The following is a 26,759-nucleotide window of genomic DNA, read 5'->3' on the forward strand; positions in this document are numbered from 1 at the left end:
ATATTAATATTAATATTAATATAATATTAATATTAATATTAATATTAATATTTAATATTTAATATTAATACCTATATCTGAAAGAGATAGATGTAATGAATAGTGACTAAGGGCTTTTTGGACTTTCCACTTTTTTCTTGGTTAACTAAATTTCGTTTCCACAATAACGTTCCCCACACTTTCTTCAAAAAATCAAATCGACCCCCCATACAGGGGGTAAATTGTCACATTACCATTCTCATAAAAAAATCTTAAATAACCTTCACTCAAATATTCAACGGGCTATATCTTATCGCTCGCAACGAGTCAAATTTTTTCGACACCATCGTTAAACTCGAAATAATTTTAGGAACACAATGTCACTAGCTATACGCAAAACGGACGCTTTTAAAAAACGCTAAATATTTGGGGTACTTTTCATACACGTTGATTTCGCGTTAAATTTTTAAAAGTCAATAATCCCATAGCGAAACGCCGAGATGCACATATTATGTTAATTTAAAATAACATTTAAATCTTTCACGGGTTATACTTTTTAGTTCGACTCGAGTTGCGCTTCAATGACATCATCGTTATCCACGAAATAACTTTACAAACTAAACGCAATAAAATACATTGAAAACCGAACCCCCGGCGCGAAGCGAGGGTTCGAACACTAGTTATTATCTAAAAGATAAAACACTATTTCACTATTCATCAATAGTAACCAGGGGTATTCCCGTCATTTCACCTTTGATACTTTGATAAAAGAAACAACTTTCGTAAAAGAACCAACCCTTCAATGTTACCAAAAGATGTCGAAAAAAATTCTTTTTTATAAAAAAATCAACTACCTTTTTTTTTTCCCCTCAACGATAAAAGAGTCAACTTTCATAAAAGGAACAATCCTTCAATGCTATCAAAAGATGTCGAAAAACATTCTTTTTTACAAAATAAATCAACTAACTTTAAAAAAAAAATGAACGCTAAAAGAAGCAACTTTCGCAAAAGGAACAACCCTTCAATGTTAGATGTCGAAAAAAATTCTTTTTTACAAAAAAGATCAAGACTTTTTTTTTACTCGCATTCAAAACGGAGCCCCCGGTGCGAAGCGAGGGACTAGTTGAAACTAAATATTAAATATTAATATTTTTAATAATAATAATTTAATATTAACTAAAAATTAACCTTTTATGATAAAATAATAAATGTTTGTTTGATTTTTGAATATCGATCAACTCGTAAGGTAAACTTGAATGTTACGCTATGATTTACTAGGTAAGACGCCTTTTAAGAACAAAACAAAGAATATGCTCCGACTTGTTTCATTCGTCTCTTTTTGTATATTTTTATTTTACATAAGTCATAAATAATAGTACTGTATTTAAAAGAAAAAAAACTCTTAACTTTACATTAAAAAGTACAGTATTACTAATATATTCTATTGTTTCTGCTCCAGAATATGTATTCTTTTATTTTACTTTGTTGTATGATAAATAAATGTTTACTTTTAAAACTATAAGATTTTATGTCTAAAATGGAAATAAGTAAATTTATATACTTATATTTTTTACTCACTCTATAGAATAGATGATCACTTTTTTTATTTTATATATAAAAATATAAGTAACCTTTAATTTTTCTATTTTTATTACATAAGAAAACTAATAAATTTGTAAACAATATCCAAACACCATTTAATTAGTTTATTGACTTTATTCTATAACGAGTTTATGACTTTGACTTTTGGTTTTTTTGTTTCTAACCAACAGCCTACCAAATCCTTTCAACCTTTCCAACTAATACTTCTTCCAGAAACAATTTTCTAAACACGCCAAATTTACATAATCAAAAACTTATTTTATGGATTTATTTTTAACACATTGCTTATTTCTTTTTTTAACGGAAGATATCGATATCGAATGGTCTCATTTGTCACTCACACACGCGTTAGGAGGAAACTCAATTCGCGACGATGTTGGCATGACCATCGAAATTGGGAAACCCCCTTCCCAAATCGCATTGATGTTGACAGTACAATCAAAAGTTGGAAACTTCATGTTTGGAGCAAGAATCGAATCTTGGTTGGCAGTACCCCAAGTTGGATCTCACCATCATACCACTCAAGCCAAGCTTTCGATGGTTTCTTATTTCTTATATTTTATGATTCACTTTTCGGTTTTCCTTTAACATTATTACGTATAACTGATTTGCTTTCATTCTTAAATAACAATGTTAACGTAATCTATGTTATGTGGGATTTCTACCTTTCTTTTACTCCAACTCAACTCATATACCTTTGAGGCTTTTGACATGATAAATCACAAAATGAGAATAGTAATATTTCCCTTATATCTACTAAATTGGATTGGGCCTGACCCATAAAATGTTAGCTCACCCCATTTGTTATTTGTTACCACTAGTATTTTGCAGATCCACAAAGTTGATGGATTAAGCTACATTACATACATAACCATTTTATAGATGGATCCTAATTAAGTACGGAGTATGTAACTTTTAAAAAGCTTTTAAATCAAAAGGATAAAAACAATTATTTAGCAATATATAAATAAAAAAGTTGATGAACATGATCATGTCATACTCACTATGAACATGACTACCACAATGGAAGCTCGCATCATACTCCATTTCACTTGTTTATGGACCTTTTGATGAGCCTACCATAATGGATAGCTTAAAGGTAACATTTTTATCCCGAATATTCCTCTATTCGATCCCCTTGTTTGTTAGTGTATGTGTCATGCATTCGGCTCAAGGTTAAGTCTTTGATCGAACTAGCTAGTACTAAACTTGAAAAATAAAAAATAGATCATCATGGTTATGTCAAATTAACAAACTTGACAATGAAGGGAAACAAAAAGATCTCATTTAAAAATAATCAAGAGTGTCACAAAGTACCCATTGTTTCAAATTATACATACATTTGATAGTTTTGTTACATCCAAAAATACACATACATATACATACTATATTATTATTATATATGTATAATCACAAGTTCTATTTCCAAAAGTAAAAAATCCCCCTTCCCTCAACCATCCACATATTTTCATTTACTATTCTCCTGCTGCATACCATCCTATAAAACAACTATAACTCTATAAGTATAGATAAATGTTGTTCGCTGAAGTCACACATACGCCATAAAAAAACGATATTAACGTTGTCACTCAAGGCTTCCATGGAGCCGGAGGTGGTGGTGGAGTGGGAAACATAGGCGGCACTGCTGAAAACATGGTGTTTTTATCAATCTTTGTTGTTCTGTCACCCGAAAGGGCTACTAGAGCTGCAACTAAACCCGCATTTCCAGCAATAGTCGGTTCCGTGTAATTGTAGTTTGCACGTACGTCATGGAAACCATCACGCCTGTCGGGCCCAGCAACCATAGCACCAACTATAGTATTTGGATTCGCCTTTTTAGCATCTCTCCACTTGATTCCACCTGTGCAGCTGTACTTGATTCGGTTTTTGGGTATTGATGCCCCCCTGTGATGGACCTGTTTCGGGTAGTGAGACCCAAAACCGACAAGATAACTCATCTTTCTTGGGTTCTTTCCAAGTATATAGTCAATCTGCAAGATCAATAAAACAGTGTATTATAATGATAGGTGGCAAAATAGGCAAGTTAACTAATCGACCCATTTTGGCTATTTTTTTAGGATCTAAAGCCTTAAGGGTTGTCGTTAACGTGTTTAAAAAACTTATACAAAAACAATAACCGTCGCATAAAAGTTAGTAATAACCGCCGTGTACTACCCTTTTATGCACGTTAACGACAGCCCTAAGGGCTGTCATTAGCAAAATCCTTTTTAACAAAAAAAAACCTTTATTAGGTTCCATTCATTTGTAATGATATTCGATAAACAAATACTTCATTCGGTACTAATGAATACCTGAGTCTGTGCAAACTTGCGTAACTCGTTAGTTGAATAGAAATTGGGCCCACAATACCACCCAGGGGTGTCTGCAGCATCAAGATAGTCACTGAAAAGAGTTGCTAAGAAGGCTGCATTCACAACGTACTGAAGTGGCTGCGGTCTTCCATGGTTTAATTGGATCAACCCACCTGCAACACAACATCACCAACATCCATAACATTCTTGAGTGTTTTTTTTAATATATATATATTTTTTTTTTTTACAAAAAATTGAACTTTACAACAAGCGCTTCGAATTACTAGTTTACCTTTTGTCCTGTTGAAACTCGTGAAGTAAGGCAGGTAAGAGCACATAACAATGCTTGTTTGATTGTGAAACGTTTGCAATGTTTCTTCATATGGATAACCAGGACTTAGGAACAATCTCAATCGAGTAAGTAATACCTAAAAAACATAACAATATGCATAATCAATAACTAACTTTAACTAACCATATCAAATGTGGGATTCAATTCATTTGTATAAATAATCAGTGACAACTTACTTGAGCTCCGGTAAGTTTATTGTCCCAGCTAAGAACACCATAATCGGGCCCACCCCAAAACGCACCAGCATGCTTAGCAAGTTTCGGGTGACTAGCAAGGTAAAGATACGACTGGTTTCCAGTTGCATAATACATCCAAGTTCCTCCCCATACAAACTCATCCCAATACATACTTGAATTGTAAAACGTCGCAGCGTCGGCCCCACCAGCACTGTACAACCCACGTTGATTTCTTGCGAACGTCCAAAGGGTTGCTGCACCGTGAACAAGTTTCTTTGAGTACGCCTTGTCGTCCTTGAAAACGATCGATGCAGAAGCTAAAGCAGCCGCCATTTCTGCAGCAAGATCAGAGCAACTAGAGCATTCGGTGACTGGACGAGCGTAGTCAATGTCTTCTGGTCTCATCCAACAGCTATGGTCATTTGGATCACCTCCTGATGTATCCCCATTCCCAACCTACAACACAGGATCCACAAAACAAGTTAGAATTTATATAAAAAGATGTAATAGAACATGTTGCAAATATTAGTGTTTAAATGTGCTTCTCTTGCTTACAGTTGTATTAACAATTAAGGTATCAAGTGTTATTTGCCAAGTTCGAATTATTCAAGAAATTAATGGATAAAACAACCAACAAAGCTTTTTTATGAACAAGAAAATATGGTAGGCAAAACAAACATAAAAGTCTTTTAGATTAAGTTATTATAAGATAAATAAGAGTGTTTTGATTGCCTCTTAATAGAATGATTCAGCGCTGAATGCTGAATCGTTCAACATTCAACGCGTTTGTTTGTAAACTCTAAATGCAAGTGGTGCTTAATAAAAACAAATATATGTGCAGAACCATTCAAAGTTGAAGTTATCTTCTAACCATTAAGCATTTTCATTTTTCTTCTACGAACCTTATTAGATAATAAAAGAACAATTATCAAACAATCATATTCTCTTATTTATTCATCTAAAAGGTTAGTAGGTTTATAATACATCATTTACAATGTTTATTCAGAATGAATATGAAAACGTTATTGTCATTCAAAACGAGATTCATTAGCAACCTTTGAATCATTCAGATTATGAACTATTCAGCACTTAGTCATTTAGGTTTATCGAACACACCGTAAGTAATTTAATTTAACCGTCAAGTATACAAATTTCCTACAGCTAAAACTGAACCTAATTACACATAACTGATAATCTAATCCATATTATTATTCATTTATTCATTAGCAGAATAAATGCTTATTGACAAATTCAAATTGTAATAATCAACACTCCTTTAATCTCGGGTACATTTGAAATATCAAATTTATTGAATATATTATTAACGAGAAGTCACCTGAGATACGAGTTGGGTGATGGAATCGGCAGTAGAATTAAAGGTCTTGAGAAAATAATCAGTTCCCCATTTGATGATCTCTTTTACATGGTTGAGTTCACCTGCAGCTTCATATTTTGCGCTATATTCGATCACGCTCCAACTTAACATGGTCATCGCAAAAGCTTTTGGAAAATGGAACTTTATTGTGTCCCCGGCGTCATAATATCCACCCACGAGATCCTTAATAACCGCTCCGGATTTGTCTGCTTTTCCATCGTTCAAACACGAGTTACCCCTCCATGACACATTGTTATGCTTTGGAAGCTTTCCAGCTGCATATATCAGATACAAAAGAAAATTAATCCATAAATTATATATTTCTTCCAGAAATAAGTGAATTTCATTAGAAAGATTCATTATTTCCAGCTGCATTTATCATATGCAAAATATTTAAAGCCACAAATCATATAATTCTGCCAGAAAGAGATAAACTTCATAATAAATTTCCAATCTTTCCAGCTTCATATTCATATATCAAATGACAAATGAAACAATTAAGCCACAAATCTTATAATTCTGCCAGAAATAGATGAATTTCATAATACAGATTTAATATTTTAGCATCTTTCAACATATATATGATCCATTGAGTTTTATGTTACAGATTTTATCTTCATCCTGGAAACATTCAGATATCACTCATTTACAATATGATGATAAGACTCCTTGAAACTTAAGTCAAAGTACTAGAATTCAAGCAATAAGAAATTAAGAATCTATCATCAAAAATTGACTTATAATGATTTATTGGTAGATAACCGGTTAAGCCACGTACTGTTTATGTTTTACAGTAATAGTTTAATCAATTATGGTAAAAACCTTAAGGAATTCAGATCTTATTTTATGTGAAGATGAGACCCTTTTTGACTATATAAGTCAAAGTGTATGTTACATTGTTGCACCATAAGAATATAAGAATATTTTATTAAATAATTGTCTCACCGACACTTTGGTCTTCAACAAAAAAATCACTTGATACACATTCAATCAAATGATTTTAGGTTAACGATATAATAATAAATCTCTATTCAAATCTGATTTATTTACTATATAACAGATCAGTAGTGAATCAAATATAGATAAAGATATAAGAAAAAGCTTACATCTTTGAGCATTGAAGAACATAAGAGCTTTTTCAAGAGCAATAGTGTAATTATCAGGAGGAGGTGCATGTTCATGATGTCTAGGCACAATCTTAACAATTAAAGTTACAAAACCAGCAATGAATCCAGCTGCAAGTATCAATCCAACCGTCCAAACAAAGATCTTACGGCTCACAATAATACACCCCAGATCTACATACTTTTTCTTCTTTTGTTCACCAGGACCCAACAACCAACTCTGCTGTGTTTCATCTAACGGCCGTGATAACGCCGCTCGATCGAAATCGTTCAAGTTTCGGCTTCGGTCATCATCCGTAGCCGAATCCGCATTGTTTATCTCCAATGCTCCACCCCACGGATCCCTTCCGTACATATTTAATTATATTTAGATAGATATATGTAACAGATGTTACGACACTTTATTGATCAAGAATTAAGATTCAAGATTTAAGACCCAGATGGAATTTGATCAAAGAATTAAAACCCAGATGGAAATTAAGGTTCTTGCAATGTGAGTTGATCTGGGTTTGATTAAAATGTTGAAAAGTTGTTAGCTTTTGTGTGTGTGAAGAGAGTGGGTTCTTGAGGGTATGACTGTGTTGTATAGGGGGATTGGAGGGTAATAATGTGATGCTGTTGGTAGAATTGGTTGTCGGTATTTGTGATTTTTTTTTTTATTAGTCAAATTTCACACAATAATTAAGTGATTATTGTCTTGATAGAAAAAAATATACTAGAAAATTGGGTGGTGAGAATCTGTCAAGTTTAAAAGACGGAGACAGCCTGTCTAACTCTATTTGCTGTTTTGCAAGTAACTTACTTACCTTCAATGGTGACATTTTATCTTAAATCGCCTGTGTTTGTTTAACCCCCTATATTATCTAAGAATAGCTAGAAAGGCCCCTTGATTATAACTTATGCTTCGATCATTGATCATAAATTGGTAAAACCCTCTCGGGTAAGGCTCGAACGTAAGACGTTCGCGACCTCCGAGGCTCATGAAATGACTGGATAACAAAAAGAGAAATTTTACAGCAAGTGAGAGTCGAACTCCCGATCTCCCATAAAGAAAGTCAGATCACCACCATTAAGCCAACTTCTATTGTTTTGATTAGAGTTTGTCTTGGACAACAAATTATTTAATGATCCGGTAGTGACCGAGAAAATTGTTGGTCATGACCAAAAAATTGTTGGTCGTCACCTAGAGTTTTACTCACTGGTGGCGACTTAATGTGATTGTTACTAAAAAAGTTTCCTATGCGATCCCGAAAAAGACTTTTTTGCTCAGTTGGTCCCTCTATTATACCCCAAATCGCTAGTTTGGTCCCTCGGTTTTTAATTTGACAATCAGAGTCCCTGAGTTATTTTGATTTTGCAATTGGCGTCTTCCGTCAAATGGACATCCAAATCAAACGTTAACTCCCATCATGTGAGTTACACGTGATGGGTATTATCGGTATTAATTTAAGTTTTTGGTATTTAATAAACCCAAACGGGTATGGTCCCCCACTTTCATCCACCTCTTTTCACTCTCCATCCCTCCAATTACTGTTACGACGAACAAAACCCTAAAATCAAAATTGATTATAAATTGATGATTCATGGACTTTTTGTACATCATAAAATGATCAAAAGGATATCGATCAATTATACGGTATGGTTTATGCACCCTAAAGCTCATAATTCTGCAGAACCCTAAATATTATTAGTTAATTGTTTTGTTAACTTTATTTTTTTTACATTTTTCAGAGGTATACCCTGATTTGTTCACGGTTGTGTTACATCATGGTGGATATTTTAGAATGGGTAGTGAAGTTGTGTACACACAAGGTAAAACTGACTACATTGATTGTTTTGACATTGAAAAGTTTTGTTTAGGACAACTGGATTTAGTCATGCAACAATTAGGTTATGATCCCACCAGGTCTGTGGTATATCGTTTTCTTAAACCCAATACAAACATGGATACTGGGTTAAATCTTTTAAATGATAATGAACATAGGGACTATATGCTTAGTTGTCTAGAAGATGGTGATGTGATTTATAGGCAAATTGATGTGTGTGCTGAACATGAGGATATAAAAGGGAAGAGGTTATGGACAGAACAAATTAATAATGATAACTTAGTAGATGGTGGTGTTCACAGTGATGGGAGCTTAGTAGAGGGTGATAACAGTGAAGGTAGTGACTCTGAGGATAGTGATTACATTGTTGATGATGAAAATGAGATTGTGGATGTTCATGTAGAGATGAAAGATTTTAATTTTAACATTGATAAGAATGTAGAGTTTATGGGAAATGGTTGTAATTCATTTGAAGATGTTGAGGTCAATATCGAGGCAACAGAATTGGAAGTGTTGAACAATGATGGTTTTGAAAGCTATGATTCTCAAAGTGATGAAGAAGGGCTAAGGAAGAAGAGAATTCGTAATCTTAAAAAGGAGGTTGAAAGTAGTGTTCAAGTGGGAAAAACTTTCTTTTATCTTGGACAAAAGTTTGAAAGTAAAGTAGAGGTTAGGGAAGCTGTGAGAATGCATGCTATTGAAACTAGGAGAAAGCTTGTTTTTGTTAAGAATGACAAAAGAAGAATAAGGGTTAAATGTGAAGGGTTGTGTATAAATTCAAAATGTGGTGAGATAGTTAGTCAAAGTGAGTTGTCAAAGAAGACAAAATGTGATGTGGGGCCAAGTAATTTAAGAGTTAAAGGTGGTGTAATTCGGAAGAGTAAAGACAAAGTGACTAGTCAAATTAAAAAAGCTGGGGAATCTTGTAGTGGGAAGAGTAAATGGGCAAAAAGGGAATTACATATTGTATGTAAGTGGGTATTATTGGTATCCAAATATAAAGATAGTGAAGAATGAGAGGTGAGAACATACAGACACCAACATGAATGTCAACCAGCAAGAAAACTAAAATTTTGCACTTACCAATTTTTATCAAATAGATTGGTACCTCAAATTCAAAAGAATCCAAAGATACCAATTAAAGCTGTCAGATCTTATTTGGAAACAGATACTGAACTAATCATCAGTGACCATAAAGCATATCGTGCTGTGAGAAGGGCAACAAAGATGATTCAAGGGGATTATAAATCTCAGTATGCTGAGCTCAGAGATTATGTTTGTGAATCAAAGAGAGGTAATGTTGATACTACTGTTAAGTTTGATGTTGAGCCAGGAACCCTAAAGTCTGAAACTAGGGTTTTCAAGAGAATTTACATTTGTTTGGGACCATTGAAGAAGGGTTTTAAAGCAATAGGTAGAGATCTGCTTGGGCTGGATGGTGCTTTTATGAAACAACCTGCAACCGGTTGTATTTTAAGTGCTGTAGGGGTTGTTGTCTTTTGGTAACTTTAAGCACTTTGGTACAATGTTGATGGTTTGTTGGTATCACATTTGGTAACTGGTACTATGTAGTCTTTTGGTACAATGTATGACATTTGGTAATGCTTATGTTTTTTATATCACTTTAGTTACAATGTATTGTATTGTCTTGTGTTTTTTGGTTACAATGTATGACTTTAGTTGCAATTTATTGTATTGTCTTGTGTTTTTTGGTTACTGAAATACAGAAAAAAATAGATGCAAAATTGAACAAAACAATCTTCATTCCATTACCATTACCATTCTACAAATTACGTAATACATGCTTTCACAAAACAAACAAACTACACCACAATTTCAATGACTGAAAAAATAAATACCAAACACAATCCAGCTAAGTATACACATCATCTTCCAATTCGTCTCTCTTTTTTCTGCATCTTTAAGCTTTTCATCAACTTCAATTTTGACATTCATAAGTGTAGCTAGGGTATTCATTGTATTTGGAGGATCATACCAAGCAAAGAAGTCGCACCTTGTGATCTGAGCAACAACAGAAACATGAAATGCTAACATCTTGTTAATTATTTCATAAAATTCAAATCAACATAAACATTCTTACCTTTTTTTCACAAGTATAGAATCGACGTCCAGGGTTAGATTCAGTGCCAGAAATTCAAATTACACAAGGTCGACCACACCAGCATTCCATTGTTAACGATTTTTAGCTCCAATTTTAGATTAATACGGTATGTAAAAGAACTAGGGTTTCAATTGAGAAGAGAGTGAAAAGAGGTGGATGAAAGTGGGGGACCATACCCGTTGGGTTTATTAAATACCAAAAAATAAAAATTAATTCCGATAATACCCATCACGTGTAACTCACGTGATGGGAGTTAACGTTCGATTTGGATGTCCAGTTGACGGAAGGACGCCAATTGCAAAATCAAAATAACTCAGGTACTCTGATTGCCAAATTAAAAACCGAGAGACCAAACTAGCGATTTGGGGTATAATAGAGGGACCAACTGAGCAAAAAAGTCCCCGAAAAAAGAAAAAAAATAACAATAATTAAGATCCCTTAAAATATTTAAGATATCAAGTAAGTTAAAGTGAGAAGTTGCATGGTGATTGAAATATGGGTACAATCACTGTTGTAAAAAAACTCGATTACTCGCCAATTAATCCCCGATTAATCATTTTAAGATTAATCATCGTTCCGGTTTTTCAAAATCCGTTTAATTAATCGGTCAACGTCAATTGACGGGTCAAAATCGAATTTGGTATTCAAAGTCAGTCGAAATCAAAATTGGTCAACATTTTAACATGAATTTAAACTTGAACTTTATAGTTTTGGAAAAAATAATCAATTTTAAATAATTGTGTTAAAGTTTGTGTTTATGTTGTAGTTTTTTTTCTATATTTACACATAATTTTTGAAATTTAATATTTAAATGTATATAGTACATTCCGATTAATTTCCGAATTATCGATTACTCTTTCAAAAGTCCTGACCGATTAATTCTCGAATAGCGAATTTTGCAACCTTGGGTACAATCCTTATACCTTAATACATGTCAACATTCATTCAAACCTTCAGTGCAATAAACGAAAATGCTTGAACCTAAGTTAACTTTTGAATAACTTGAGGGGCTACTTTTGTAGTTGAACCCAAATTTTAGGCGTGAGGTGGCAGGTCCAAGTGATTGCTTCGATGCTTCGTTACACCGACTTTTCGTTTCGGTGTACTACTGTATTGCGTTACATTCTGTGTCAATATGATTATATGAACCGAATATCCACATAATTAGTTGTTTATCGCGTTTTTAATTTCTTTTATCGAGTATTTAACATGATACAATAGCTTAAATTTTTTTACATTCTTTCAAAAAATAATTTATCACCTTATTTGTGAATTGTAAAATCCACGGTCTAAGAAATTACTCGTATAATTATCTTTCAATAATGTAACGAGGTGTACTGTATTTAACAACTATATTAACCGTGCTTTTATCGAGTGTTTATAGCATGAAAATGCAAAGAACATTTACAACAAATTATTTTATACAATGAAATTTCCATATACAATTTTATTTATAAAATTTATTTATGTAACAAACGTTCAATTTATATCTGTTTATTTAACGTTAAAGATAAAAGAAAACTTTTAAGACCATTTGTAGTGGGGAGGAGCGTGAGTTTGCAGTGTGGGTTGCTTTTTGCACTTTTTATAACTAGGATGTATGAGTTTTTGGTGTGAAGTATTGGTAGTGTGGGTTTTTGGTGTGAATTAAGAGTGTTGTGATGATGTTTTAAAATATACCCCGTCATTGATAAAGTAGTTTTTTTTTTTAAGGTAGTTAAAAATGAATAAAAATAATATTTTTAAAATAATATAAAATCAATATATTAAATCACATGCATGTTGCTTTTGGTGTGGGATTCCAACACATGACCCTCAAACGCCCAAAACACATGCCCCATTACTCATAAAATTGGTATTGATTTGTGCCATGTAGGATTCCCACGCTTTTGGGTTTATTCCAATACAAATGATCTAAGATGTGTTTTGTTTTGTGGGAAAGAGAATAGGTTATTTAAAAAATAACCATTTTAGTTGATATGTAACAGCCCTGTTTTCGAAGAAGGTGCGCGTCGCGCACCACTACCATGAGCGCCGCGCACTAAGCCGGTCAGAAAGGTATTTTTGTAATTTTGCAAATAGTGGAAGTGTGTTTTGGGTAATTGAATTATGAACGGTTTTTAACTCCCGTGAAGTTCCAGAGACTTCATTTGAAGTCTTGAGGGTTCCAAGAACACTCTCTTTTAAGAGAGAGAGATAGAGAAATTGAAGAAGATGGATTGAATTAGAAGAAATTGAAGTTATGGTTGATGGATTGGAGGTGCTAGCTACTTTGGAAGGAGGTCAAGTGCTAGGAGCATCGTCATATCATCTTCAATTTCAATTAATTGGTAAGAACCCTAATTTCTTAAGTTTGATTAATTGGGGTTTTGTTGGGTAATAGTGATTTTGGGATGTTATGGGTTAGTAAGGGTATGTAAATGTTGTTTGTAATGATTGAAGGTTAAAATGGAAGTTTGGAGTCTATAATCTTGAAGTTAGTATTCATCAATTTGTAGAAAATGGAAGTTTAGAAATTTGGTTAGTCATTTTGAGTCAAAGTGGATGGAATTTTACAAGTAAGATTTGGTTAGTTGAAATTATATGTTATTAGTGAAGTTTTTATAAATATGGAGATTTGTAAGTAAATGTTTTAGATATTAAATGATTTTAGAAAGATTGTAGTTTTATAAATTGAAGGGATTATCTTATAACGGAAGTTGTATTAGAAATGGAGGTGTCGATTTGGGTAGTGTTATTAGAAATACGGAATAGGAAGTTAGTATAAAAAAAAGGGAGGTGTGTTGTGACACGTCTCTACGATTTGAAAGTGAAAGCATGGTCTAGTGAGTATTAGTGAGTAATGAATGTGTATGTTTATGTTAATAGGTTGCTAGTGGAGATGCTTGATTGTGTGCGGAAGTTCGTGATGCTAAATGGCAAGGTGAGTACATACGTAGGTAAATGGGGTCGTATGCCATTAGTTGCATACGTGCAAGTGATGGCATATGATTTCAGGGACTAGTTCCCATTGTTGCAGGTGGTTACCAAGCCTTGTGCGGGTACCACAAATTTGTTATTAGTGTATGTGCTAGCTTCGGCTAGTGATTGCAGGTGATATTCAGCCTTGTGCGGGTATCACAAATGGATTAGACTACGGATCCGTAGGTTATGCGTTAGTAAGTGATGTTATATATTTATATATGCATTGCTAGGTGATAGACTTACCTATTTACGTATATATGTACTCACTAAGCTTTATGCTTATTCGTTGTAGTGTGATATTTTTGGTAGGTTTGAAGTTTGCAGGCATGTGGGAAGTAGACAAGGGTAGCTTGAGATTGTTTGAAGATGCTCTAGGGTAAGGAGGTTTCCATTTTTCCATCCTCGCTATGATGATGACCACTTGGATGTAAACGCCTTACGTGAAGATCTTTGGAGTCGTTTTATGTTATATAAGATTTTGAAGTGTAGTAATGTATATTGGTTTTTGTGTCTAATTCAAAAGTAGTATTTTGAGTCAAAAATGTCAAATGTATATGTTTAAAATAAACGAACGTATTTTGAAATGTCAAAGTTTTGAAGCGTTAAAGAAACAGCGTTTGATGGGTGTTAAATGGTAAATGGTGGGATGTGGCAGATTATTAAAAGTTGTTTAATAACAAAGGAAAAATGAGTCAGTCGAGTCAAAGGCAAAAAACACCGAAAGGTTGATGGTGCGCGCCGCGCACAAGAGGAAGTGCGCACCGCACACTTGTTCCAATTTTGATCAGAAAGTTCAGGGTCTGGGAGGTGAAGTGCGCACCGCGCACTATTAGGGTGTGCGCACCGTGCACTGTTTAAAAAAAAAATTTGGGTCTGGTTTTTGGGCGTTTCATGATAGATTAAAATAATATAGAGTAAAAAAAGAAATTATGAATGGATCAGATATATATAGGATGATGTCTATCCATATACAAATTCATTTAATTTTTGTTTATCCATATAAATTAAATTTTAGTTCATCCATCTATATCCATATACACTGGATTAAACGAGTTAATGGATATCCATTGGATATTGGATAAATATTATAATATTTTTTGATATATAATGAAAACAAAAACATAATATAACAAAAAATACTATAACATGATATAATTAAAATTCATCTATGATCTTTATTGAAGATATAATACAATTTGTTAAATTTACCCTTAATCGTGAATAATGACAATTTAACGTGTAATTTTTGAGTTTATTTGGTTAGATATACATATTTAGGGTAATATAACATAGTGAATTTTATTATATGACTATAAATAAAATGTATGTGTAATAGTCCCTATTTTTAAACTTTCATCAACTTCCATTCTTTTAAGTTTCCTATTTTTCTTTTTTACTAATAAAGAGTATACTTTTTTTTTTATTAGTTTTCATTAATTAAAAGAATCGTAATGTATACATCGAACATAGTTTAATATATATATATATATATATATATATATATATATATATATATATATATATATATACTAATAGTCATGATTATTTTTATAAGTATATTTTTTATTGTTCATCTAGTCATGCTAGCGTCATGCGGACGCTGTGTGCATGCAAAGGTGCACACACACATAAATATTGTCATGCTGACATCATGCAATTTTATTTTATTTTTTTTGAAAAATGTCACTTTGTTTAACCTTTCAACTTTCATTCTTTTTATTTCTCTTTTTTTGTTTTTGTTTTTTAAATTGCAAAGTACACGTTTTCATCTTTTTTTCTAAGTATTTATTCAATAAAAGAATACTCCTTAGTACTTGTATAAACAAATCCACCATAATTTATTATATATTACTTCCCCCGTCAATTTAATAGTCACAAAGTTAAGAAATGTCATTATTTATTGTATTTTTTTACTTTAAGAATTTACACCGGCCTTACCGGTTATCAACTTTCTTGTTTTACATGCATAAACTAAGAGTATATAAAAGAAATTCACCACGTTATTATTATCTATTTTTGAAAATAGACTATTGGTTTGACAATTAAAAAGGAAAATAGGACTATCAAATTGGGACGGATGGAGTAATAACCATGAATTGACGAATATTTTTTATTTTTCATCACGTCATGCTGACTTCATGTGTGCGCGCGCGCGCGCACACACACACACACATATATATCATCACTCATATTTGATTGTAATAACTCTAGACAGATACAGAAATTCCGGAAGGTGCTTTTTGGCGTTTTTCTTTAATCTTCGATTGTAGTGACCCGAACTTTTCCATGATTATATATTAATTGAAAACTATATTTGCATGATTAAATGTTTCCAACATGTTAAGCAATCAAACTTGTTAAGACTTGATTATTTGAAATGAGTTTCATGTAGACAATTGACCACCCAAGTTGACCGGTGATTCACGAACGTTAAAACTTGTAAAAACTATACGATGACATATATATGGATATATATATATATATATATATATATATATATATATATATATATATAGTTAACATGATATTATGATAAGTATGTATCTCATTAGGTATTTTAACAATGAGTTATATACATAAAAATGAGCCTATTGAATTAAGAAACTCGAAAACGATATATATAACGATTATCGTTATATCAACGTCTTACTAATTACATATGAATCATTTTAAGATATTGTTACATTATATAATCATGATAAATGATAAGTAAATATATCATTAAGTGTATTAACAATGAACTACATATGTAAAAATAAGACTACTAACTTAATGATTTCGAAACGAGACATATATGTAACGATTATCGTTGTAACGACATTTAACTGTATATATATATATATATATATATATATATATATATATATATCATACTAAGATATATTATATATCATAATATCATGATAATGTAACAATTTAGCATCTCTTTAGATATAATAAACATTGGGTTAACAACATTTAACAAGACCGTTAACCTAAAGGTTTCAAAACAACATTTACATGTAACGACTAACGATGACTTAACGACTCAGTTAAAATGTATATACATGTAGTGTTTTAATATGTATTCATACATTTTTGAAAGACTTCAAAACACTTATAAAAGTACTTCTACTTAACAAAAATGCTTACAATTACATCCTCATTCATTTTCATCAACAATTCTACTCGTATGCACCCGTATTCGTATTCGTACAATACACAGCTTTTAGATGTATGTACTATTGGTATATACACTCCAATGATCAGCTCTTAGCAGCCCATGTGAGTCACCTAACACATGTGGGAACCATCATTTGGCAACTAGCATGAAATATCTCATAAAATTACAAAAATATTAGTAATCATTTATAACTTATTTACATGTAAACAAAATTACACATCCTTTATATCTAATCCATATACCAACGACCAAAAACACCTACAAACACTTTCATTCTTCAATTTTCTTCATCTAATTGATCTCTCTCAAGTTCTATCTTCAAGTTCTAAGTGTTCTTCATAAATTCTATAAGTTCTAGTTTCATAAAATCAAGAATACTTCCAAGTTTGCTAGCTTACTTCTAATCTTGTAAAGTTATCATCCTACCTCAAGAAATCTTTCTTATTTACAGTAAGATATCTTTCTAATACAAGGTAATACTCATATTCAAATTTTAATTCAATTTCTATAACTATAACAATCTTATTTCGAGTGAAAATCTTACTTGAACTTGTTTTCGTGTCATGATTCTGCTTCAAGAACTTTCAAGCCATCCAAAGATCCTTTGAAGCTCAAGTTATTTTTTCATCATTTCCAGTAGGTTTACCTACTAAACTTGAGGTAGTAATGATGTTAATAACATCATTCGATTCATATATATAAAACTACCTTATTCGAAGGTTTAAGATTTGTAATCACTAGAACATAGTTTAGTTAATTCTAAACTTGTTCGCAAATAAAAGTTAATCCTTCTAAATTGACTTTTAAAATCAACTAAGCACATGTTCTATATCTATATGATATGCTAACTTAATGATTTAAAACCTGAAAACACGAAAAAACACCGTAAAACCGGATATACGCCGTCGTAGTAACACCGCGGGCTGTTTTGGGTTTGATAATTAAAAACTATGATAAACTTTGATTTAAAAGTTGTTCTTCTGGGAAAATGATTTTTCTTATGGACATGAAACTATATCCAAAAATCATGGTTAAACTCAAAGTGGAAGTATGTTTTTCAAAATGGTCATCAAGACGTCGTTCTTTCGACTGAAATGACTACCTCTTACAAAAATGACTTGTAACTTATATTTTTGACTATAAACCTTTACTTTTTCTGTTTAGATTCATAAAACAGAGTTCAATATGAAACCATAGCAATTTGATTCACTCAAAACGAATTTAAAATGAAGAAGTTATGGGTAAAACAAGATTGGATATTTTTTGATTGTTTTAGCTACGGGAAATATTGTAACAATTCTATACAATTCATATCCTAGCTAACTTATATTGTATTATACATGTATTCTAATATATTATGTAATCTTGGGATACCATAGACACGTATGCAAATGTTTTGACATATCATATCGACCCATGTATATATATTATTTGGAACAACCATAGACACTTTATATGCAGTAATGTTTGAGTTAGCTATACAGGGTTGAGGTTGATTCCAAAAATATATATACTTTGAGTTGTGATCTAGCCTGAGACGTGTATACACTGGGTCGTGGATTGATTCAAGATAATATATATCGATTTATTTCTGTACATCTAATTGTGGACAACTAGTTGTAGGTTACTAACGAGGACAGCTGACTATGTTTTAAAAATGTTGTAAATATATTTTGAACATACTTTGATATATATATGTACATATTTGTTATAGGTTCGTGAATCGACCAGTGGCCAAGTCTTACTTCCCGACGAAGTAAAAATATGTGAAAGTGAGTTATAGTCCCACTTTTAAAATCTAATATTTTGGGATGAGAATACATGCAGTTTTATAAATGTTTTACGAAATAGACACAAGTAAATGAAACTACATTATATGGGTGAATGATCGAAGCCGAATATGCCCCTTTTTGCTTGGTAACCTAAGAATTAGTAAACCGATCTACTAATTGACGCGAATTCTAAAGATAGATCTATTGGACCTAACGAACCTCATCCATGTGTAACATCCCAACCCGTTAACTAACCAAAACTGCAAAATAAAAAAAATTTCGAAGCAGGCCAGCCCAGGCAGGGTGCGTGGCAGCCCGCTGTCCAACTTTTTTCATTTTCATAAAAAGATCTATCACTTCCCGACATTTTTAGACGAAATGCTTTTCACATCATATTAATATAAGTAAAACTAGCACGAATCAAAGATAAAACGAGTTTTACATTGCGGGGCCCACATATGCCCAAAATACCCTTAAGTACAAAATACAAGTTTCGACCACAAAAAGTTTAATTGCCAAACGTCACTAGAGCATGGTGTTTGGGTTTAAACTACCCAAATCTTGGTCGAACTTCCAAAAAGCTATAACCCCCGAAAGCCACTAATCCGAGCGAATACCTTTGCCCTTATCCAAGCCGGATCCTAAAAAGGTAAACAACGAGAGGGTAAGCTAACGCTTAGTGAATGCAATAATTATACACATACATATATAACCTACTTACTTGCAATCACATACACAATTACCTCATACACGCTAGCAATTTAAATGACATACCAACGCAAGGTATAACGCTAAATCTCCAAGACCACAAGCTAGCACAAACAATAGCATATATAACTCGAATAATATAAAATGCCACACTACAAAAACATAACCATGGTTAACCAATAGTACAAGGGAATGGTACTTCGAATTTCCCATCGGTGTTCCCAACAACCGTTAGTGTACAACGAAATATATCACTAACCCCGGGGTGGTATCGATCGCCCGAACTTAAATCCCACCCGCTACGCAAAATGTGGTATCGATCGTCCGAACTTAAAACCCACACTTTATGCCCACACATAATGATATGGTATCGATCGCCCGAACTTTAAGCCCATATCATATATTAACCCGATGTGGTATCGATCGCCCGAACTTAAAACCTACATCGAATCTCGTACAAGTAAATACATTATATACACACATGTATAATCATTCCACTCACCTTGTCGCCTTGATGAAATGCTACCGAATAATCCGCAACTCGCCGATGGAATGTACCTATTCCATTATCACAAATACAACAACACACTTAGAGTGGATTTACAAACCAACTCAATTCGACACTTAGTGCAATTTTGACCAATTGCACTTCCAAACACAAACGCGCCCAAACTAACCAATAATCACTAACACAAGTGAAAATGGTCTTAATATGCTAAATGAACCAATCATAAGTGTTGAACACTTATCATTCTCAAAATCACCCAAAACCCTAATTTTGACTCATTTCAAAATTAGTCTTTCAAATACACCATAATGAGTTCTAACACTTCCATAATCACTAAACCTAGTGATTAAACCCAATTACAAGTCCTAATCATGGCCCATTTGTTCACCAACCCAAAACCCACCAACAACAACAATAAACCCGATTACAAGCATCAATAAACTCACTTCAAGAGTTTAAATGGGTTTTTCTACAAATCAAGTTCAAACCCTAACTTTGAATATCTAATCAAACAATGAAATTCGGAGTTAGAACTTACCACAACAACCAAAACGTAGCTAGAAACGAGGTGAACAACTTTAAAACCCGAGCTTTGGTGAGAATCCAACTCCTTCTTCTCCAAAACCCTAATTCTCTCTCTAGAACTCTCCCCCTCTCTCTAGATAGTTGAGAGTTTTTGTGGATGTGAAATGTGATCCAAAATTGGATCCAAACCTGCTGATAAGGCCTGAGATCCGTCCCCATGTGAAAAGACCAAAAAGCTCTTCATTTAAATCTAATTTGGAAAAAGACAGAAATCTGTCGCAGGCCACTTGCGCTGCGCGCTCCCTTAAGTGTGCGCGGCGCGCACACACGTCTGGGCAGATTCCGAGCTTTTAAATTTACACCACGCTTCATCCACTATACGTACATCATTTTAACTCTATGCACCATAAATATTTGGGTGTTACAACTCTCCCCCACTTAGAATCGATCACGTCCTCGTGATCCTCGTCACTTAACCACCCGGAACCACACTCTATGTGACAACCCGACAATTTTCGACCAAATTTAAACCTAATCTTGATATGATTTCGATACGATAAGCAAAGTCTATTAAACTGTGTCTCAAAATTTTTGAACTATTTACATGAATTCAGTTGACCTCTGACTATTTCCAACGATTCATGAATATTGGTTTGTAAATAAATATGTATATATATTTTATATGACTTGAAACCATAATATGCAAGTTAGTTGTTAGAATTAATAATGTAAAGTAATTTATAATATAAAATAAAAATTTTATAATTTAAAATTTAATCCTAGATATAGTATTTTGAAAAATATAAACTTTGATTACTTTGTTTAGAAATACACGATTTTATTTTTCTTAGTTAATAATGAATACTTATATATATATATATATATACAATTGTGGGTTGATATATATAGAATATATATAAAATTTTACTACATGATTATTAAATGTATAATGTAATGTATATATATAAGTTATTAATTGAATTATAAATATTATATGTAGAAATTTATAATATTTCATTTTATATGAGTATTTATATGATAATAATAATAATTTGTTATATTAATATTATTACTACTTTCACTATTAATATCAATATTAGTATTATTAATTTAATTATTTCGAATATATATCCAATAGATATAGAATTTGATATACATAAATTATTAGATTATTATTAGTATTAATATCACTAATAATATTAATATTATTATAATTATAATTAGTATTATTATTATTATCATTAATAATGTTATTATTAACATTTTTATTATTATTATGATAATTAATATATTATTATTACTTATTAATATTATTTATTAATTTATTGAATTAACTGATTTTGGATTAATCAATATTTTTTTAAAAACATTTTATTAGTAATATTAACATATTATTATATTTAATATATTTATTAATTATTAAATATTAATATTAAAACATAATTTATATAATATAAATATAGATATATACGCGTGAAATTGGATATCTGTGTTTAATCTTTATATATATGTTTTTTCATTCTGTTGCCTCGTGAACCAGTGTCGGGTTATTTTCCTCTCCAAAACAATTAGTCATCTCATTATTGATAAAAAGCAATCAATTTTCCATCATCATAATCAATTATACTATCTGTAACTGCTATTAGTCGATGAGCTTTAATCAGAAAAATTCAAGAACTGGTTCACTACCCTGCACGCGTTATTTTTATTTTATCAATAGCTGATTTTGTTTGAATTTCCAAAAATCGATAAATGTAGTTTTGTTAGGAATATATCGAGTGATCTTTCTGCAAAATTTCGTTTGCCAATTCATCGAATTGAGTTTCAATTTGGGAGTCAAAGTAAATTTTCAAAAGTCAACAATTTTTGTTCATCAAGAAATTCGTAATCATGTTGATGTCTTTGGATCAATTGATAATTTTAATGTATTCTAAGGTCGATTTGGAAGATATATCATGTAGATACCAAAGTCCCAAAATGTACCAATTGCGATGTAACGACCCTGGTTTTTCCGTCTTTAATTAATAATGTTTATTATTAATGCTTATGATTTAACGAATGTATTTTATTACATTTACTCGTTACCATGATTGATCATACATGACTTTGGATGCCCGAAACGTCTTTCACATCTTTACATATCTCTCACATATCTCTCATTTCAAACACACACAACTTAATTGCAAATACTTCTCTCTCATTTCTCTCTCAATTTTGTAAGTGACTTGAGACTTTTCTCTCCTCTTTCTTTATCCCAAAACCGAAGCATGTATACATACATATCATCATCATCTTTTGTTCTTTGTTTGTTGTTTGATACTTGTTAGTTGTGGTTACTTTGTTACTTGTTGTTATTACTTACTAATTATCAAGAATCAAACTTGCTAGTTTGTTCTTCATTTATCTTGTATTTACAAGAACATAAGAGAGCTTAAACTTCCAAGTTTATGTTCTACATTTAAAGTTTTAGAAGATTAAAGTTCATGAGTTAAAATCATGCTTGTGTTCATGAAGTAAACTTAAAGTTTACTTTCTAAAGATCAAGACTTAGGCTTGAATCTTTAAAAGTATGAAACCCATGAACTTATTACTTGTTTACTTAGTTTATTTCTTTATATTATGCACTTTAATTTCATGTTCATTGGTTTAAATGGTCAAGTATTACAAGTTAGTCATGATCTCATACTTCTTGAAACTAAAAGTTAACTTTAAGATTTCAAGAACATGGAAGTGTAACTCTTTAGTTATAACTTCATAAACTTATGAAAGATCTAAGTTTCTATAGCTTATGGTCTACTTACTTTGTCATAATCAAGAGCTTGTAAGCTTACATACACTTTACTAGTTGATAATCTAAGTTTTGTAACTTATGGTTTCATTAAAGTAAAGATTCAAGTATTCATACTTAGGATTTAACTTAATAACTTTAGATCTAGACCTTTGGGTCTTGGATCTTCAAGATCTAACTAAGAACTATATTCTACATCTTAAGATCTTGATTAGTTAGTTTACTTTCTAGTTTGTAGCTCAATATTACTCTTATATTTCATGTATGTGTTAAATCTAAGACTTTGATGTAACTTTGGTTCATCAAAACACTTGCAACACTTAAATGAGTTGTGCTACATGTCTTGGACTTGCACAAGTGTTATGATGGTGAAACCTTGGTTAAGATGATGCAAACACATCAACGAGTTATACACTTGAAGCTATATGCATCAAGGATGAGAACCGTGATAAGCATCGAACCCAAGAACCCAACGGAACCTACTGTTTTACTGTTTCTGTGTCTGACCTGTACTACCTGGGCTACTGTAAATATGATTTTCAGATATCTCTGTTCGAGTAGATAACTTTTCATTTAGGACTCGTCTTAATCCGAGTTACGGTTTAGGATTTATGGCCCTCCGATCGTCATTATGTCCATTTAACGTTGTGCTGAAAATTCTGACCTCCTCGCACTTAGACCGTCGCCACGGTCAAACGAAGAAGAGTTTGCTTCTGTAATTTTTACCACAACTAAAGGACTCATATACGGAGCCATGGCCACTGGTCTCACCTTATTTCAGTAGGTATTGAGGCCGTGGTGACTGACCGAAGTCAGCCTTTGTTTTAAACTTCTTTCATGAACGAAACTTACTTTACACCTTTTGTTTGATGATGAATGATGATGACCTTTAAGACCTAATTTACATACTTTTAAACCTATTGGAACGATTTACTGACTTAGTCATGTTTGACTTAGGTTGAGGACCCATTTGGACAACCTACATACTTGCTTATTTCCCGAGTCATACTTAACCGCTACTTTATCATTGTGAGTTATAGCATCCCTTTTTACTTTAACTATTTTGGGAACTGAGAATACATGCGCATTTTACGTTTTACATACTAGGAACGAGTACTTAAACTTTATATATGTGTGGGTTATACAACGGCATAAACATTCCCTTTAGCTCGGTAACGTTTAGTCATTGGTTTTTGAACCGGTGAACGCGAATCTTAGATATGGATCCATAGGGTTTGACATCCCCACTAGGGCTAGTAGCGCTAACATTTAATGGGTGTTTAATACTTCGTATACATACGCACTTGCCAAGTGTACTTTCAGGGGGTATAAACGTTAAGTTAGTTACCAAGTGCCCACGGTTAACATATACTTTATCATACTATTTTGAAATGCTCTTTGTAGCACTGAAATCTCGTGTCCTACCTTACATACTGTTATACTTAAACTATAGCTCACCAACCTTTGTGTTGACGTTTTTAAGCATGTTTTTCTCAGGTGCTTAAGGTTGCTTCCGCTGTATACTAGTCTTGCTGTAGACACCCGCTGCTTTAGAGATGTCACTGCATGAACTACTTTATCTTGCATTAAAACTTAATTACTTTTGAAACTATGATTTGTAACGACCTAAGGGTCACGCACTATTATATTTGATTCTGTTCATAGAAGCATACTTTGGTTGTAAAACATTTGGCGTTGGTTATGACGTCAGCTTTTATCATGAATGCAAACTTGTTTTGAAAACGCATATAGTGTTTGACCTTGTAATATTCCTGTTGTTGATGGTCCATACATGATGATTTAGTACGGGGCGTCACATTTGGTATCAGAGTATTGGTTGTAGTGAATTAGGATGTATTAGTGAGTCTAAGACCGACCCGATTAGGATTCACTAATAGGACTAATCTACAACTTGCTAGTTTACTTGTTTCCGTTGAACTTACTGCATGCTGCTGCTTACTTTTACTGCTATATGTCGTACGCTACTACATGATTTCACTACTGCATGATACTACTTGCTTTCGATTGCATGCTACTTTCATACGATTTGCTATTATTGCCATGCTATGTACTGTTATACATGATTTAGACTGTTGGCCTAATACGTGCTTGCTTTATGACTTACTGACATGGAAAATTTATTTTTCCTTGTTCAGATGTCGGATATTCCACCTGCTATCATTTTGGGCAGTTCAGACTCGTCAGCCACCACACCTACTGCTGCTGCCGACACATCGATCCCGTTACCTACGAGTGACCCCGGCGCTTCATCTTCCGGAGCTAGCAGCCATACACCGGCTCCACTGGTTACTGTAGACGGAACCCAGGACCCTCCATAGATTCCAGCTCCATCTGCCCCCGGACCCTCGGTGTCACAGCCCCGCTCCGGTGAGATTGTGATTCCCGCGGAATTATGGAAAGGTCCATTCCGTAACCGGTATCGCCATTGGTGCCGATGCGCCCCTGATGGACGTCTCATTCCGATCGGACCCGCCAGATACCGAGAGATGATGGTCGCCCGAGGAGAGCCAGTTCAGCCACCCGTGCAGCCACCACCGCATGATTCTGATGATTCTTCATCCGATGACCCATCCACAGACGAATCGAGTGATGATGACTCCGACGAAGAGGACCCTGATGCACCTTTTCAGCCACCCTCCACCCCGCCGAAGAAGCGGTACCGCTTCGATGGCACCATTATTCCGGGGATCAACGGAGGACGAGCATTCACTGATGCATTTGGTCGGCGTCGTAGGGTTACTGCCCGTAAGCGGCTTGTGCCGTACCCTGCCGACCCACTCGTGCTTAAGGCACCCCGTTACGTACTGGCTATTTCTGGAGACGGACCGTCTACATCTGCACCACCCGCACCACCTGCACTGCCTGCCCCACCATCTCCCACTGTCGAGGAATTGACAAGGGAGGTGGGGATCCTCCGAGCTCGAGTTACTGAGCTCGAGGACCAGATGTCCCATGTATTGGATATCCTACACCCACCTTCACCGTAGGGCTTTTGTATTTAGATTTCATTATGTAATCTAGTTGTAGTTTTATGTTTCACTTATGTATTGTACGAACTTATACAGATGTATGCAACTTATTATTAATGAATGGAACTTTGCATTATTTAATTCTTGCACGACGTTCTATTTACATTACTGTACGATGATTCTGTGGTATTTGACCCTAGATGCGTTATTTAATAACATGTAATGTTTTGATTCCATGTTGGTTACTATATACTGTATTATTACTATTTGCATACTGGATTTTGACTTGAGTCAAAAATTTTGTTTAGAACACCATGGACAACGGACGATCCACACCTACCGCAGCCCAAATTGAAGATATGATCAATGAACGAGTCACCGCAGCCTTAGCGGAAAGGAACCGCCAAGCTCCACCGCCACCGCCACCGGTTATCCCGCCCATTCGTAATGGGTGTACGTACAAAGAGTTTCAG

At 33.3% G+C, this 26,759-nt stretch overlaps 1 protein-coding gene across 1 annotated transcript; it reads right to left on the reverse strand.

The window, feature by feature from the left end:
* Nucleotides 1-2,868: 2,868 nt before the first annotated feature.
* On the reverse strand, nt 2,869-7,569 carry LOC139855838 (endoglucanase 25-like). The gene is made up of 6 exons (XM_071845082.1): nt 6,903-7,569; nt 5,758-6,071; nt 4,422-4,877; nt 4,186-4,321; nt 3,894-4,066; nt 2,869-3,572 (listed from the first exon to the last, which is right to left on the reverse strand). The coding sequence occupies exons 1-6, from the start codon at nt 7,273-7,275 to the stop codon at nt 3,171-3,173; spliced, it is 1,854 nt and encodes a 617-aa protein (XP_071701183.1). The 5' UTR covers nt 7,276-7,569; the 3' UTR covers nt 2,869-3,170.
* Nucleotides 7,570-26,759: the final 19,190 nt, after the last annotated feature.

Source organism: Rutidosis leptorrhynchoides, chromosome 6 (genome assembly GCF_046630445.1).
Source record: "Rutidosis leptorrhynchoides isolate AG116_Rl617_1_P2 chromosome 6, CSIRO_AGI_Rlap_v1, whole genome shotgun sequence".
Lineage (NCBI taxonomy): Eukaryota > Viridiplantae > Streptophyta > Magnoliopsida > Asterales > Asteraceae > Rutidosis > Rutidosis leptorrhynchoides.